The 18,430-nt window shown below is 35.3% G+C and overlaps 1 protein-coding gene across 2 annotated transcripts; it reads right to left on the bottom strand.

Annotated features, from left to right (window-relative positions):
• Positions 1 to 4,724: 4,724 nt before the first annotated feature.
• On the bottom strand, positions 4,725 to 18,357 carry LOC148959083 (negative elongation factor E-like). 2 transcript variants are annotated; one of them, XM_089111667.1, is made up of 14 exons: positions 18,200 to 18,357; positions 13,056 to 13,140; positions 11,960 to 12,032; positions 11,455 to 11,522; positions 11,031 to 11,120; positions 9,703 to 9,741; positions 9,285 to 9,325; positions 8,784 to 8,821; positions 8,233 to 8,276; positions 7,882 to 7,951; positions 7,509 to 7,545; positions 6,903 to 6,957; positions 5,681 to 5,777; positions 4,725 to 5,013 (listed from the first exon to the last, which is right to left on the bottom strand). In XM_089111667.1, the coding sequence occupies exons 1-14, from the start codon at positions 18,214 to 18,216 to the stop codon at positions 4,880 to 4,882; spliced, it is 888 nt and encodes a 295-aa protein (XP_088967793.1). In that variant the 5' UTR covers positions 18,217 to 18,357; the 3' UTR covers positions 4,725 to 4,879. The 2 variants fall into 2 exon arrangements, with proteins under 2 accessions (XP_088967793.1, XP_088967794.1); XM_089111668.1 differs by lacking the exon at positions 18,200 to 18,357 and adding an exon at positions 17,461 to 17,847.
• Between the last annotated feature and the right edge of the window lie 73 nt (positions 18,358 to 18,430).

The raw sequence follows: 18,430 nt of genomic DNA, 5'->3' as shown, positions 1-18,430 counted from the left end.
GAAAATGCCATGAACATCATAAACGCACTCTTTACTATATCAATGTCTAACAGCATTATTGATATTTATTTTCAAAGAAGCTAATTTTACGCTATGATTCACTTTCGCACGTTTTTACTTTATTTTTATGCTCCTGAAAAATTAGGCATCGAGTGCAAAATAGTGTACTCTAAATCTAAAGCAGAGTGTTTTAAAACCGGAGTGTTTGCTAAAGTATGTCTGCTAAGAAAGTCAGGACTTTGAGCAGTGAACGTTTTGCCAAATGGGTTTTAACGACAACCACAGTACAGGCTAATGCCGTTAAAAAGAAAGGCTGAACAGCTTTAGCAAGCAAGATAACATAACATAACATAACATAACATAACCTAACATAACATAACATAACATAACATAACATAACATAACATAACATAACATAACATAACATAACGTAAAAAAACATAACGTAACATAACATAATATAAAAGTAAGCTTTATCAGAAGTTGTAAAAAGATATTTTTTTCTCTATGCCAAAATGTTTTAAAGAATCACAATGTTTGTCTTCCAGAGCAACTTTAGAAAGTATTTAGAATTTCTTATAAGATTGCGTGGTCTTATGAACATAAGTGAAAATGTATCTTGAGCAAAGGATTGATAACGACAAAACAGGCGAAGAAGAAGCAAAAAATGACAAACGTGAAAAATATTTTTAACAAAACACTTCTTAACACTGTCATTATTCCGAATTGATTTCAGATTTTTGGATGAATGGTTTCATGTTCTCAGAGTTACTTGTGTATTTTACATAGGAAATATTCGCTGTGAAAGATTGTTATTCGACAGTATTCCCTACTAAAATTTTTTGCACTCAATAGTAATGTATACTCGGGAGCCGACTGTCCACACTTAAACCTAAGGCTCCTGCACAGTGGCGTAGTGGCGGATAATGCTACGCAGCGGTGGTGACGGTGCAAAATGTTGGCATAAATTATGTTAATAAATGTGGAAAGTATAAATTGTGGGATTTTTTTAAATTTTAAGTTAGTCAGTTTGGAGTTAGTGCTAAGAGGAAACATGGCAGCGCAAATAACTGATGGAGTTGGTTTGATGGAAATTAAAGATGAAGAAAAAGGGGAAAAGTCTGAGATATTTCGTTTGGTAACTCGATTTCGTGAGATCTTACCGAACAGCATCCAATTAAAAGATTTCGAATTAATCAGACTAATACGAATTGTGCAGACGGATGACGAAGATGAAGGCACCCAAAATATAACAAAACCCGAACCAGCAAAACCAGATGTACTACGAATAAGAGAAATTTGTAATTGCGGACGCATACGATAGTATGGGACATAAATACTTTATTTTTAAACCAATCGAAAAAGACGACCATCGCAGTTACGTAGCTGTTTCTAAATTTTTTTTATTAAGTAATTTATATAGATTTTCTTCTTTATTTCTTTAAGTGTCAATCCCTTGGACACAAATACGCGAAAACATGAACAATAAGCCCAAGAATGAAGCAATTATTCCCGAAGAATATTTCGTAGAAGATTTGGATTATATTTCTGATGAAGATGATAACTACTTCTACGGAAGTATAGACATGGATACATTAGAGGATAACTACCCTGATGATGTATACCCTGACTATGATGATAATGATGATGAAGAAGAATAGTTAGAAGGATTTGTCGACTTAAAGATTGATGACGAAATTGATGAAAACTATTTTGAATATGAAACAAAACATAAGGTGTTGTACGATTTTTGGGTTAGTAAGACTAACCCTGAAACAGTCACATACAACGGGTTCCCGCTTCAAATTTATGGTGATGGGAGAGTTGGACTAAAAACGTCTTACCCGTTTTGGGGAACGTTTATTTTTTCCTGATTTGTAATTTTTTGTTATGATTTATAATTATATGGATGCTAGCCATCATATAATATTGTTACTAATATTCTTAAATTTACTACATCATTTAATACTTTCATCTATAATGGCTTTGAAAAAGCAAACATTTTACAACATACTAAAAGCTTTTTCGTCTGACACTCCTCAGAGCATAAAACGTCAGAATAAGGGTCCGAAAGAACACGATGAAAAATATATACCCAGTTGTGGATGGAAATAAGCAAATCAGAAAAACGTAAGCACAAGACCGGTATAGTTGACCAATCAGTGCCGCGAGCCTAAAGAAAAATTACCACTGGAGTCCAAGAGAGAAAACGAACTCTTTTTGTCTACACAATGGCTGCTTTTTCGTTTGTATGTAGATCGACTCCAAAACTGCTAGATGGAAGGACGAACGGGCTCTGCCAATTAACCGAAACATGTCGTCATTATAGAGTTTTGCACAATCTGGGTTGTCTAAAAGATGTTGACCCATGGCAGAATCACTTGTTCTAACAGTGGTTCTAGACCTACAAGATCGAGGAGGCTGTTCTCTATCACTATCACCAACAGAATGTGATAGAGTATCTACTGATATTATCACTTTATTTCCGAGACAAAACGATGATGTTTGGAACTCTATAGGCCAAAATCTGTCGTATGCAAGCATTTTCTTCATAGATGTAGCCATTTCATTCGCATCTTCTACATTTTTTACTTCAACATCAAAACTTTTTACAATTAACGGTTCTTCTCCACAAAGACTACTTGTAATGAAATTGATCAAGCATAACGTCAATAACATGCATAGTTTAACTCCAGCCATTTTATTAATAAATGTAATTTGTACTTTTATCTAACTACCACAAGTAACCTACGTACATATACAACTAATTTTTTATTTATAACATCCGTTTATACTTAAGTAATAATGTATTAATATTATCAGTCACAGACACAATAACAATATCTTTCAGGAAATGAAGTGTAAAGACAGCTGGATTCGTTAATAGGCAAACTTAATACACCTATTATCTTATTCATCAATGAATTTGGGTTCTGCACCACATTTTTAGTTAACAGTTCCAAAGCAGTAAATCCAAGATTATTTTTCTTTTCTTCATCAATATTTTTACCGAAAATATGTAAAATAGCAATAGTCTCCGTATGAAACGTCGTCACAGCTATATGTAAGACCGTATCACCTTCACAATTTGGCATGCTTAAATCAGCTCCACGAAAATTCAATCTTTTCACTAACTTTGTCTTACGCCGTTTTACTGCAACCATTACCGGAGTTTCACCTTTTTCACTTACAGCATTAACATCGGCACCATTTTTTTATCATATAATCTAACAAATGATATAATAACCATTCACTTTCTTTAGTAAAATCCAGATACTCCAGTATAATATGAAGTGGTGTGTTTTGACATGCATCTTTTTTTCAAAACGTTCACATCCTCACGTATGCAAGGTGTAATTCTACATATTTCATCCACTGATCTGAAAAAAAGACTGGATCGAACAACCTATTTTTTTCCTACATCAGCACGATGAAGCTGATCAAGCCTCTCCATCTTGAGAGCTCTTGCGCCTAAGGCTTTGGGCTGCCATTTGTTGAAACGGTGCACACACAGTGCTGCGCCTTAAATTGTGCATTAACCATTAAATTCTAAAATATTCTAAGATACAACAGGCCTAGGAGAATAAGTGAAGAGTGAATTCTTTGTTACATAAGCTTTGTACAATGGCAAAAATGTTTAACGTCATTTACGAATGATGCAAGTTTTTGTTTCAACGGTTACTTTAAATTTTGCTATTAAAAAGCAAGTTGAACTGAAACCAACATGATTGCTCTTTAGTCTCATACAACACAGGGAGGTCTCAAGATGGACGCTGCAATGAGGAATTAACGCTGGGCTGGAGAAGCTCGATCCAGTCTTTTTTTAAGACCAATGATTTCATCCCATTCAACATACTTCTTTTCTGGAGTTACCAAACGAAATATCTCCGACATTTCCTCTTTTTCTTCATCTTTAATTTCCATTATTTGCGCTGACATGTTTCCTCTTAGCGCTAACTCCAAACTGAATAGCTTCAAATTTTAAAAAAATCCCACTATTTATACTTTCCACATTCCATTAACATAATTTATTCCAACATTTCTACAAAAATTCTACAGTCACCGCCGCTGCGTAGCACTATCCGCAACTACGCCACTGTGCGAAGCCTTAGGTTTAAGTGTCGACGGTCTGCTCCCGCGCATACACTACTCTCTATGTGTACATACGTGTTAAACCTTACGACAACATTTTGAAGAACGTGAAAGATCTTTGGATGAATTTCACTAGCACAACCTTGTAGATTAACGTCCAAAGCGAAAGAAATGTTAAAATTATTTGTACTGAATTTGTACATACGTGTTAAACATTACGATTACATTTTGGAGAACGTGAGGGATGTAAGAATTGGATGCATTTCAATAGCAAATCCTTGTGGAGTAAAGTAAAAAATTAAATTGTCTTTTCTTTAAATTTATTGTACTGAATTTGTGCATACATGTTGAACTTTACGATACCATTTTAGAGAACGTGAGGCATCTACGAATTGGGCCTTTTTCAATAGCACAACCTGATTGAGCAAAGTCAGAGCGAAAGAAATGTTTTCCGGACTAAAATTATCTGTACTGAATGTGTACATACGTGCTGAACATTACGATAACATTTTGGAGAACGTGAGGGGTCTACGAGTTGGTGATATTTCAATAGCACAAACTGGTAGGGCAAAGTGTAGAGCAAAAGAAATGTAAATATTGTACTCAGAGCGAAGATTGTAGAGACAGCCACGTTTATTTTGCAAAAATAAGTTTGCCGAATTTACTGGAATGAGGATACAGTTTTCCTGGTTTCCGGGGTCGCAATCCTGATGTAACCTCAAAATTTAATGAATATGTTAAATTGACTGCTCTACAAAAGATGCACAGCCAAGTGTTGACTAGGGGACTAGAATGAAAATTCATCATCATACTGAACCATCTGGCGATCGTTCTTACTTCGTGAATCATCATAGGGAGCCGAGAATGATTCCCCATGGAGGCTTTCTTTGCTAGGCCTTGAAGGTGGAAGCGGCCGTCGATCTAAATTGAACAAAAAAACTTGGTTAAGTATTCTAAGGGAAGGAAAAATGCCTGTCGAGACAATTAATAGACTCAAAGGATAAGCATAAAATTTTAAAGCGATGACGTCGAAAAAAATATGATTTTCAATTTCAATTTCGATCACATAACCTGTAGCAGCATCGTGGAGTACCTTTAAATCTGCATCAACTTTCATCCATTAGCAAGCTTCATATCTTTTACTGGCCATATTTCACTCAATTATTAGCATCTTTAACTGATTCTTCATATGTAGATTTATTCTTTTAAATTTTATTCTTTTAGCCTATGTGATCAAATGACCAAATTCAGTATTGTATAGAGTCATGTTGTTTGACGTTACCAAATATCAACCTTAGAATGTTGTTTGAAAACAAAATATTTATAAATAAAACAAAATACTAAGAGAAATGAGGCGAATCGCCACTTTTTGTGATTGATCGCAATCGCTGGAATCGACACTATTGTGATATCAAGAGTCTTTGCTTCAAAAAACCTTACCCTGCAAAAACCCTTCCCTGCAAAAAGCCTCTCCTGCAAAAAGTCTTTCCTGCAAAAAGTATTTCCTGCAAAAAGCCTTTCCTTCAAAAAGTATTTCCTGCAAAGTGCCTGTAGTCAAAATGTTTACTAATTAGAAGATCAAACCAACCTTCAAAGGGCCTTCGCTCAAAAGAACCATCACTGCGGTGGGGTTTTCCAGCCATGCAAACCTTGAGAGTCACATTCTGCACCATCTCTCCATGCATCTGACGAAAGAAAAAGGCTTAAGGGAAAATGCACTAAGGTTACAACTCAACTTATTAATTTGCCAGGTGGTTTTAAAAAAGCCGCCAGACTATTTCAGATCTTGGTCTTCTAAAAGCACCGGACACGGGACCAATGGTCCCAGAAAATATTTTGGTTCCCAGAAAAAAATTCAAAATTCAGAAACTCAATCGAAATTATCAATTCGGTTGCATTATAAACCAGATCAGCACACTTTATATTAGCAGCAGCTTACTACCGATTGCAAAATGATCTTTCATAAAGTCAACGAAAAGGGTTTTTTGTGATGTTCTTAATTGAACTCAAAAATCAAAACTGACGGCGCAGTAAATCACGCACAACTGGTATATCATGGCTCAGAGCGCAAGCAAATACCGGTAAAAGCAAGTACCGGAGCAAGCAAATACCGGATTCCCGTCAAATAGCGGAATTTTTTTAACAGCAATTTTTAGTGATTTAAAGAAGTGAATGAAGTGAAAAACGACATGGCTCGTCGAAGTGCTTTGTAGATTTCTCGTCCTGCCTTCACGATTGTCTTGAGAATTTTATGTTTTTAGGTAGAAATCTTCTAATTTTGCTTGTTTTAAACAGAAATGAAGTGATTTAGCTTGATATCTCAACATTGGAGACATTTTTACTCCTAATATTTTTCTCGTTTTGAAAAATAGCTAAATCCTACACTCAAATGCGACAAAAGAACGAAACATATGAATACATGTCGTTTTTGACTTCATTCCCTCCTTTAAATTACTAAAAATTGCTGTTAAAAAATTCCGCTATTTGACGGAAATCTGGTATTTGCTTGCTCCGGTATTTGCTTGCGCTCCGAGCCACCGTACCTCCTTCAAAAAAGCTATGACTGCCATATTGGACTCAATTTTTATTTCATAACATTCTCTCGAAGCCGTGACAACAAGGGTACTAAGGGTACTCAACGGACAGAAATCGGGAGTTTCGTTTGAAATGGTCGTATCTTCTACAACACCACTGTAATTCTCCACCATACAGGAATTTGTACCAATGGATGACTAACTTTCTATCGAGACCAATAGCACTGTTTGCACATTGGAAAACCTAACATTCAGAAACATTACTAGCACTATTACCTCTGCGATGGCTTTTTCGGCTGCCTCGTGCGATGCAAATGTGATAAAGCCTTGCCTGCATGAAAGGGAGATAATACAAATATTACTTTTATAAAATACAAATCAGCTTGAAAGGCATATCTACGAAAAAGTTAATATTTTGGATTCAAACCTTTTAAATCATTAATTACCAAATTAATTCTGTTACAAGGTAAAGCTACGTGGTTCAGTTAGTTTTGCTAAAGTTAAGGCTGAGCGCAAGGCTCTTATACATTACAAGTAATCCAAATTCAAAGATATGTAACAAATTCAACACAAATTAAAGTAAGATTTCGAAAACTAAGGCTTTGGAAGGTAATCTCAGTGTTCTTCACTAGTAATTCAAATGGGTTGCCAATCAAACTTTCAACCTTCTTTGACAAAACTTCAAAAATCTAAAAACGTAACTAGAATCTATAAACGTTACTTAGATAGATCACATTATAGCCAAAAAACAGATTAGAATAAAAAATATTGAATTGGATTCTACAAAAAATTATTGAATTTTCATTTTGGTATCAAATTGATTTAAACTTTTGTCGTATGGATTTGCATTTAAACTTTGGTAACACCATCTTCTTAACTCACCCGCGATCGAGTTCTGCGTGGACATTCACAATTGTCCCTGATGACAAAAAAATTCGGTATGAAGATGTGACAAATTTGTAGACAATCTGCAAAGGCTATTACAAAATAATTTGGCAAAAAACAGAGAGGAAGGGAAACCCAATAAAGCTTCTCCCTTAAGAGTTTTTATCAGAATGCACTTGGGCAACAATGATAAGGTTTTACTCCGAGCAGCACCAAACATAACAATGACGTCATCGTAATACATTTTTATTGTGAGAAGGAAATTTCTTTCTGAATAATATCTTCAAATGGCATCGAAATGCATATAAAACCATGCGGCACATAATGAGAATGCAGGATGAACTTTTTCATTTGAATGTCAAACACTTACCGAACTTTGTAAATGAATTTTGAAGAATTGCCTCCGTCAGATCATAGCCAGAGACAAATATCTTTTTACGCTGTAATTAAAACGGTATGAAGATGATATCTGTAATATTGAAGCTGGCAACAGAGGTTTGAATCAATGCTATTATCATTATGATAAAAAATCATGCTGCAAGCAGATGGCAATTCACATTCAAAGTTAATGATAGTTTTATTCGCTTGTTGGAAAAAACAACACTTTGGTATTTATTTTAAACAGACAACAGGAATTAAGAGCAGAAATTTCAAACAAAAGTGCAAGGTCTTAAACCAGGTAAATTATCTCCAGGAATTGATGTACTACTCTAAAACATACCCCTTTGTCTACATATCTTGGTCTCCCATGATCGGGTCTTTCCACTAGGAGTCAATAACATAAAAATATTCAAAAACATTAGAGAAATATTCAGAAAAATGTGATATGAAAAGTAGTAGGGCAAGTTGTAGTAGGACAAGCCCCGAAAACAGCGAATACAAAATCACGCTGACTTTATACGTTTTAGGTAGGTAAGAGCAAAGATCTCAGAATTTTCGTACTACGGCAATTAAGGTTCAATAAAATCCTGATAACTCGACCTCTGATAACTCGGCCACTGAAATTAAAACTCCCAAAGCACAAATGCCGGATAATTCGAACTAAATTGCATTTCCATTTACCATTCCCCATCACATTCGAACCCTAATAACTCGAACCTCAGATTATTCGAATGCCGAATCATTCAAACAGTTTTGCACATCTATCGACCAATCCCTAATACGTTTGAACGTTGGTAACCTTGAACAATTTCATTGTTCCCTTGGAGGCTCGAGCAATGACGAATTAACTGTAGATACGAGATACCTTTAAGGCGAACAAGAAGTTCATACCTGGAGAAGACTCCTTTAGTCTGCCAGCAGAAACGAAGCTAAAATTGTAAGCAAATGTAAAGGTAAATTGTGCAATGGGTTCACAAATCAAAGGACCCCATATCACTAACAATAGTTAAAACGCAAGCACTTCTTTCTATTGTGTACTCTAAGGTACAATCCACCAATTACATAAATGGCATCTATATGTCGTCAGCAAACTGGTTTTCAATTATGTCGTCAGCAAACTGGTTTTCAATTATGTCGTCAGCAAACTGGTTTTCAATTATGTCGTCAGCAAACTGGTTTTCAATTATGTCGTCAGCAAACTGATTTTCAATTATGTCGTCAGCAAACTGGTTTTCAATTATGTCGTCAGCAAACTGGATTTCAATCATGTCGTCAGCAAACTGATTTTCAATTAATCCGGCAAACTTTAGGACGAAGAGCTGGCTATCAACAGCACAGGCAACACTGGGTTTCTGTTGCTAAAACACCTTTAGGGAATAAAATCCAACATACTTGTCATAAACACCACGACCTGCACCTTTTGTTTGTTTCCTCTGAAAAAATATAATATTTTAATAAGTACACAACTATATATAGTGAACTTTAGTTACTTCTCGTGGCTGAGTTTGAACATCAAAATTTTTACCCAGCAAAACCAAGGAAACTCGTGCAAAAAATTAAAAACAAAGCCACTAAAGATTCCTTATTGTATGCTACAGAGGATCTGCATCGAAAGGATACTCACTTGAGAATTAGGTAGCCTAATTTAATGCCACCAAAAGAAAGGCAATTCATGAATTCAATCTAGCCAGTTTCAAACTCTAGATAATTCCCTGTTCAGGTGTACATTAGCATCAGGGCATTGTACAAAAACAAATAAAAAAATTCGATTTATGACAGAGAATAACATTTTTATAGCATATAAACTTACATCTTGGTCGATTTTTATATCGTTGCTCTCAACATCATCCTTCAAGAAATGAAGTCGTAAAAAATTTGTTAACCCAAGAGTTATTAAGATGGAACCTGACCTGAGGAATCTACTTGTGAAGAGCCCTTGATACTTTACTTCATCTCTTAAAGGTTAGGTCATCCATTGGTTAATATTAAAGCATTCTGTCATACTCTATATAGAATTAAAGTTTGAAAGTAAGAGTTTACTAATCTGTTGGGTGAATAAACATCTTGTTACAAAATAAGTGAGGCCGCTTGCCAGACGTCATTAATCTACGCGAGCACGCGAGCGCGCGAGCTAAAGTCTCTTTCACCCAAAATCATTACTCTATTTGCGCGAGTTTGCATATCACGTTGTCTATCTGTCCCTTTCTTTCTATTTTCTCTTGCTGAAAGAGAACACTCACAACTATTCGATCTTTCAATTTCTGAACATAACGTATGCTTTTGAGGGGTATATCATTTCACGAAAATCTCGTATACCTTTGGCAAATCTTCGAAAAATTCTGCGAAAAATCCTAGAAACCTCTTGGAAAAAGTGACACACCCCTCGTGCTCCTGTAAGCTAAAGGTGTCGAGTATAGCGTCTTACATGCAGTTGGGGGGGGGGGGGGGGGTAGCTTGCGTGGGCATAGAGCATGTGACATCCCGAATACATCATGAGGTGGTTGCTGGTGAGTTGTTTCACGAAATACTTAGTAAAATCGCTGGTCGGTATTCATTTTAACTTTGTTTTTTAAAACCCATGGATGAATATCTACAGAAAGCGTTTACAATTCGCAACATTTTTGATCGGCAATCACAATGAGGGGATAAGAAATTCTGATCAAGCGTGGGTTGAAAATTGAGGTGTCCAACTGAAACAGCTGGAACGTTAGAAAGAAATGATTGGTGGGAATTATAAAGAGCCAGTAGAAGCATTATTTCAGTCCATATGGATCTAAAATTTCTTGAATGTAGAGGGCGAAAGGGAAACAGTAAGGATGAGCTGGATATCTTATTTGTTGATGACGAGGGAAAACCATAAACTGGAAATTGATTCGATTGGATGTAAAGTAAAACTAAAATAATATCAAAGAAATTTTTTTTGCTTTTTTAAAATGCCATTGGTGAAAAACAGGAATTTTCAAGCGTTTCGGGTATTTCGGTAAGAAAAAACTCGGTGGCATTATTTTAAGTTGGTGTAACAGTACTGAGTGGAACTTAATAGAAAGGAAGGATTCGCAATCTATCAATATCAATATCAATTTATCAAAATTTGATGAGCCCTGTCCCTGGGTCACAGCATAATGCACAAGCACTTACCAGTCTGCTTTTTTCACCTTGTCTTTTGTCATTTATACTTCTTGCTCTCTTAAATTCCCTTTGGCCAGCATCTTTTCTAATCTTCAACTCCTTAAAAACAGAAAAATGCATTACATTTTACTGGTTAGTAAAACACCAGATTTGGGCATAGATCAGATGTGCAATACATGCAATCAATGCAATACAATCCTTTTCAAGCATTTAACAAAACCCTGCAATTCTAGCACAACATGGTATTATTTGCATTTAAAAAATAAAATCATAACATTAAACCATACAGTATTAGAATTAGACCCAACATATAAAGTTCAGAACACAGCCATGTTGCATGAAAATCTGACTGTTGGAACCCAAAAACTGTTGCAAAAGTAGAAACTGCTTACAAAGAATAATCTGTTAGATATGTTTATAAATTAAGACTTACACCAGACAGAATTTTTCTTTTGGCCAATTCTTTTGCATCTATTGGTGCTCTAGCAACATCTGCACCTTCTGCCAGGAAAAACAAATAATTGTTCAATAAATATGGAATAAAACTACAATGATCATAGAATCTTACTACTTCTGCATGAAGGTCGCACCTGTTTGATTAGGGTAATAAATCATAAGAAAATTGATTTTGGTAGTTTAACTTATGAAAATTTGCATTTAACTCAAAGAAGAAACAGTTTTATCAAATCACTTAATAGATCACTAGCACACAGATTTTTTCCCAGAGAAAGTGAAAAAGTACAGATCAGAAAAGATCATTACTGGTTCCCCAAAATATCTAGCTCTAAAAAAGGCAAAATATTTATACTAAAGAAAGAGTAGACACAATTGCTATCTTGTAATCACAAGCCTCTTACTGAATGACATTTCAGCAATGTTCAGCGATTTCAACCAAATGTTCACATCGATAGATTTAAACAATTCAAAGATATTCATACCTTTCTTTGTTGTGGATGTTGCCTTTTGATTTTCAGCAGCTATAGCTGCTTGTTTTTGTTGTAGTTCTTTTCTCTAAAAGAGAACAATTAACTGCATTGCATGACAATACACGCAGCTAGGTTGCATTAATCAAAAATAGAATACTTGTTTGGGAATTACCATGCACCAAACTAGTTTCAGATAACAGTCAATAATTGAATATCTCCATTCTTGGTCTAGTATTCTGATTTGATCATTTTTATAGCAATATAAATTTCAGTTCAAATCATTTCCACTACATATAAATAGTTAAAACATAGAGCAACTTACAAAAAGAGAAAGACAGGCACATAAATACTAGGGGTGTGGGGTGCCAACCCACCTCAATCTTTAAAATTCTTTTATTAGTTGGAAATTTTGAGGTAATTGGAAAAAGATAGTTGCAATTCTAATGCTTATTAATATTGAGATAGCATAACATAAAGCTAATGCCCAGAATTTTCTCAATTCAGAAAGGAGATGACCAAGCCATATAAGGTTAAAGTTTTTTGAGTAAAGATTTATTACAATACTTGTAGAAAGACACAATTGGCAAATTGTGAGTTGGAAATCTTGTAAACTTCACCCTCAAAAAATATATGTCAATTTACATCCTTCCAGAATGATAAGGGTGAAATAACTGGAGAATATGTATGAAGATGAATTTTTAAAGAGGATTTTGAACTAGCAGGAATATTAGATTTTTGACTTTCAGTCACAAAAAGCCAATGACACTATCTACTCCTATCACCAGTAGTGTCCATCTTAAAAATCTCAGACAGAAAAATTAACTTTATGCAAAATTGAGAAGTTATGCAAAAAAGCTATGATAGCAAATCTACATCACATTGTCACCAAAATACAAACACTCTTTTTTAATACAACTCTCTTATTGAAATTCAAGCTTTTATCACTGAAAATCTAAACATTTTCATAAAAGAATAGCCAAACAAAATTGGTAGGCTTGGTTCCATAAGGACATTTGATAAACATAAAGAAAATTTGGCTTGAGAGGCCCTGGAATTTCCTTGAACAGCATGGGCTAAATGTAAATAATAATAACAAAAGATAATTTACCAATTTCTTTAGTAATGCATATTTTTCAAGCAAGGCTTGTTCATCTTCTGTAAGCTTTGCAGGAAGTCCCATTTTCAAAGGCAATCTGCAAGAATAAAGAATCTGAATAAATATAATATTTCGTTCCAGCAAAGAATGATGAACAATGCTAGTCTGACACATGCAAAGTGGCAACCTCTCTCTTTCATCTACAAGCAAAGCATCAAAAAAGGATGAATAAGATTTACTTCAACAAAGCAGACCAATTACTTCTAGACCTATTTGAAAAAAATTACAACAAACTAGGCAATCCAAGACTCTTTCAAATTCTAAATACCAAAATACAAATAAGAGGTAGGGAGGAACAGTCTTCAGTACAGGGGCCCATTTATTAGGAATATGATAACATCATACATCAAACATTTAAATAAATCATGAACAAAGACCAATTCCAAAGAACAACTCAAAAGGCTAGGTGATATATTAAAAACCTTTTCCTTTAGAAAATAGGCAATATTGATATCCATCAAGGACACTTGCTTTTACTATTAAATTTAGAATATAACATTATGATTTTTACACTGCAGAAATTTAGATAAAGGGATATACTTTAATTAATTATTAAAGTTATTTTAATTCACTGGTCCATGTCAACCTTTGGTTGCCTGACACTTAACCTGCAGTAACAAATAAAATATGATATAATATGATATGTCAGGCCTTCCTGGGAAATGCATACAAACGCACTCACAAGCTTTGGTACATGCCTCACCACATTATGATGTGCATTTTACCACAAGTCTGTTTTATAATTATTCATTTCTCTTTACCAAAGTGCAGGAAACTAATAAGGTGACAGAGTGGCTTTGAATCAAGTTATTTACTGTGTTAAATCTGCACTGATTGTTGCACTTTCTGCTCAGTGAGTTTTCCAGAATTTCCTTCTGTTTGCTTAAGAATTTCCTAATTTTTCAGATTTACCTATTATTAGATTTATATGGATCAATAACTTTCATCCCCTATTTTTGGGTTCAAATTACTCAAGAAATAGTTCCTGGCATTGCCACACACAAGCTTTATTTCGATATTTTCCTTTATCTAATTTCAAAACTTTTCCTTGTTTAGTTTCAAAACTTTCCTTTGTTTAGTTTTGAAACTTTCACTTGTTGAGTCTCAAAACTTTTTGAAAGTTCTGAAGCGTTTAGAATTGACAAGTAGTGACAATAGAGTTTTTAAGTGTGACGATAAAAAAATATATGTTTATAACTTTTAATTATGTACCACATTACTTAATTATCTCTAAATATGCAATATCAGTTAGACATGTTAGAAATTTGGAGAGCTATGGCCAATAAATGATATTAAGTATCCTACATACTTCTGCTATTTTGGCATGGTTCACCAAATTTAAAACAGAGATTAAAGTTACAGTGATTTGACAGGAACAGAGCTTGTGCTCAAGTTGCCATATTTCAGCCAGTTTTTAACACATTAACTCACTTCAAACATTTAGAGATCTTTCAAGCTATCTAGCTCTATTTGAAATTGTAAAAACAGCTTTGTGTCCCATTATAACATTGATTTTGCCAAGTCAGTTTACTGGCCCCATTGCATAAACCTTGAAGCTCTGCCTATATTTATGCAATCTGTGGCAAGTAAACTGACAACCTCATTTTCTAATTCTAAAATCAGAAATTTCATCCCAATTTCTTAGAAAATCATATAAAATCCTTTAGTGCAAAAAACTATAATTGGAGACATGTTTTCGATTATTGGTAAAGCCCAATTGTCGTGCCATCTAGCAGTTTTGGAATCTATCTACATAGACATGAAAAAACCACTATTGAGTAGACAGAAGGAATTCATTTTCACCTTAGAACTCCATTCAGGCTTTCGTCGGAAAGGCGTGCGATCGCACGCGCACGCCCTGGCGCACGCCTAACGCTTTCCAGGAGTGCAAAACATCGCACGCCTTCTTTTATTATCGGAACAAAATTCATAATTATTGGTTTTGTGGGTTTTTGAGATGAGTTAATATATTTATCCTTCCTTGGTACAATTGCTTCATGCCACTTCAAAAAGGCTTAACATCTTATCAGGATTGCAGACTAAATAAACAATTTTGAAATAACCATAGGACTAATCTACAGTGAATCCCGATATTATGAAACCTGCCCTGGCTACAAGTATAATTAATTTTCCGGCATGACAAGATATATCTGGCCCCTTGATTTCTGCCTCCGCACAACTTCTCTCGGTATAACTAATCCCGTATATAAGGAATTTTCGTATATTAACGAACCTAATTGTAGTCCCTTCATTTTAATTTTACTCAATATGACGAACTTTTCCACAACTTTTCACCGTTATTTTGGTCTACTTATTCCCTGTGTATTTATCGCTATTTCTCGGTGGAATCATCATTGTCAGCGACAAAACATACATTGGCAAACATGCACTTTTAATGATGCAAAAAGGAGAAGAGATTTGTGCGAACGTTTGCACCTTTTCAAGGCTAAATGGCATATCATTAAACGAATTCAAACACAGAAGACTGTAACAGACATTTTTGTCCCCGAACTTTAAGAGGAATGTTTTGAACAAGATTTTTATTTTCGATCGCAATTTTAGCGAAAGGAGCCGATTATGCGATAAAAATTGGCCAATTTGCCAATGATGCGATAAGAAATAGCAGATTGTTGGCGGATTTCGCTATGCTTTAAATCTAGATTTTAGCAACATTTGGTTTAATGAAAAATGGGCCATCATTATTTTTTACGCATCTGGCCAGTGAGGTTCATATAATAGCTGTCATGCTTGATAACAGAGAGCTCTCGGGGCAAGGGTTTACACGCAAAAACGGCCATTAGAACCAGATGAACGCCACAGCATCAATGACTCTATAGGCCTGTCGGAACCGGGGGGCTGGACCCCCTCCAAATAATTGTCAAACTGTGGTATGTTTCCTTAATTACAGTGTACTGAATGAGAAGGGAAACAATGGGAAGCCCCCCAATATGAATTTCGTTCCCACGGATGAAACCTGCTTACGAAATGGCAAACATATTTCTGAACTTGTAGTGCCGTTTTTTGTTGATATATTTAATAAGCTCAGTTTATACTTGTTTAGAAAATTGCTCAGTTGCTATAATGTAAGTAGTCATGGTAAGAATTCAGCGAAGTAAATTTCATCAAATTACTGCTGTCATCATTGTCTTGTTGGCAATTTCTCCATAGAACTATCATAATTACCAAACAGTTTTGTGAAAAAATGTCACACGCCATCACACGCCTGGATGTTTTCAGGGGTGAGGTGGTTAGCACGCCTGCTATATTTTTCACACGAAAGCCTGCCATTGGTAACATTTTCAATAGACAAGCAGCACTGATTGGGCAATCTAAACAGTTACGTTCTTGCCTCTCTGATTGTTCTATTTCGATCCACATTTAGTATATTTATTGATTAGCATATAGTGTTTTGATCTATGTTCTGACATTTTGTACCCTGAAGAGTGTCAGACGAAAAGCTTAAGTATGACTCAAAATGCTTGCTTCTTTCAAAACCATTTTTCAATACTCCCACTTCTCCACCCCTTCCCCAAAAACAAATTTTGATAATATAGAGAAACATGATAAACAATGCAGGAAAAACATACTTCCTAATCCTCTATAGTCCCCTAAACATACTGTTCAAAAGAGGGTGGGAGATTGCTGAATTTGGCTTTATGCAGCGTATGAAGACTTAAGGCATCAGAATGATATCAATGAAGCAATAGGTTAAGAACTTAAATTGTTTGCAGATGATTGTATCATATTAAGGGAAGTTCACAAAATGGAAGATGCTTTAGCCTTGCAAAGTGATCTGAATCAGGTTGCTGAATGGTCCAATAGGTAATAAAGTTTAGGAAGAGTTAAAATGACCATTCATTGCAGAAGAGGAGATTTGTATCAAGCATCTCCATAATGAACAAAGCTGTAATAAAAATTAAGCAGGGTCCTTTCAACAAAACCAACTATGGAAGGTTGTCAACAATAAAAACATATCAGCACAGTTTCCAAAACGATGGGCCGATAGAGCCAAGTTTGTGAGACCTCGGACATAGACCAAAAATTGTTTTTGAATTATGAAAAACCATATTTTTCATATTACAAATAGATCTAACAAATAATTAACGGACCTGATTTAATGCTTGTCTCGACAGACTGAAAAAATGACGATATAAATGTGGGCAAAATCAATATTTTTTACTCCCAGCCACACCGCCCCTCGTTCAATGGCAACTATTTTGGTGAGATTATTAAATCAATGGCAACAAAATCAATTATTTGTAATTTTGAGCTTTCTATCGTTGAAATAAAAAAAATGGCCTATACAACAGCATCCTCTAAATGTTCCAAGAAATACCAACAAATTATGTTAACTTACGCTTTAACTTCTTGAAATATATTAGAAAAGCAGAAGAATTTGAGCGTTCTCTGTCATAAAACCCCAATATAAAACGACCAACTGCTATTCAAAACACAACAAAGGTTTCCACCATTTTCGAGACTTGGATATGGACACAGGGGCCCAAGATTTTGGCTCCTTAGCAAACAACCAAATTAAATCTAAAGCCGAAAACCCACTCCGGAAAATGATCCGCGGATCGGATGAGATTTTGTGTTGCGCAAGCGCTTTGGATGCAAAAATGGTCACATGACTGATCCGCGACGGATCGAAACGGATCGAAAAAAAAGTTGAAATCATTTCAACTTTTTTTTGAAGCGTTCCAGTATAAGTTTTCTTTTGATCAAGATCGAATTAGAACTTGTTAAACAATAGAGCACTTGGGTCATTTTGTGTCACGAGCATTCGAATCTGAAACGATCCGCGGATCGAAAGAACCACACGATTTGATCCGATCCGCGGATCATTTTCCGGAGCGGGTTTTCGGCTGCAGTGACACCCCCACACCCCACACCCCCCCCCGCAGGATATCCGACGTCTTGGATATCCGACATCTATATTTTAATGCCCTGTCTATCATACCCATAGAAAAAAATTATTTCTATGACTATATCCTTTTCGCATGAGCCACCATTGCCGCTCCCACTCAGAAGCCAACCAGCGGTTGCCAGCCGTTTTGTACAACTATGAAGTGTAGTATGTTGTGATTTTTCATTACTTCAAAAAGCAACTCATTCCAAGTGTTCTCTGTCTTAGGCTTGCAGGGAGCTTTTACTCATCTCCAACCGTTTTTTCCTGTAAGCTGGAATGCCAAATCAAAAACATTGTTGAATATATCGCTGACTTCCGTGATTTCAAAACACTTTTAGTGTTTTCTTTTTCAAAGTCTCTCTTTCTGTGAAGATTTTCAGCAACGCTGAACTCAAACAGATAATGAAACCACACATTT

The sequence above is a fragment of the Rhopilema esculentum genome, chromosome 11, assembly GCF_057945365.1.
Source record: "Rhopilema esculentum isolate cy_ngs chromosome 11, ASM5794536v1, whole genome shotgun sequence".
In the NCBI taxonomy this organism is placed as follows: domain Eukaryota; kingdom Metazoa; phylum Cnidaria; class Scyphozoa; order Rhizostomeae; family Rhizostomatidae; genus Rhopilema; species Rhopilema esculentum.
This window is presented reverse-complemented; position numbering and strand designations above follow the sequence as displayed.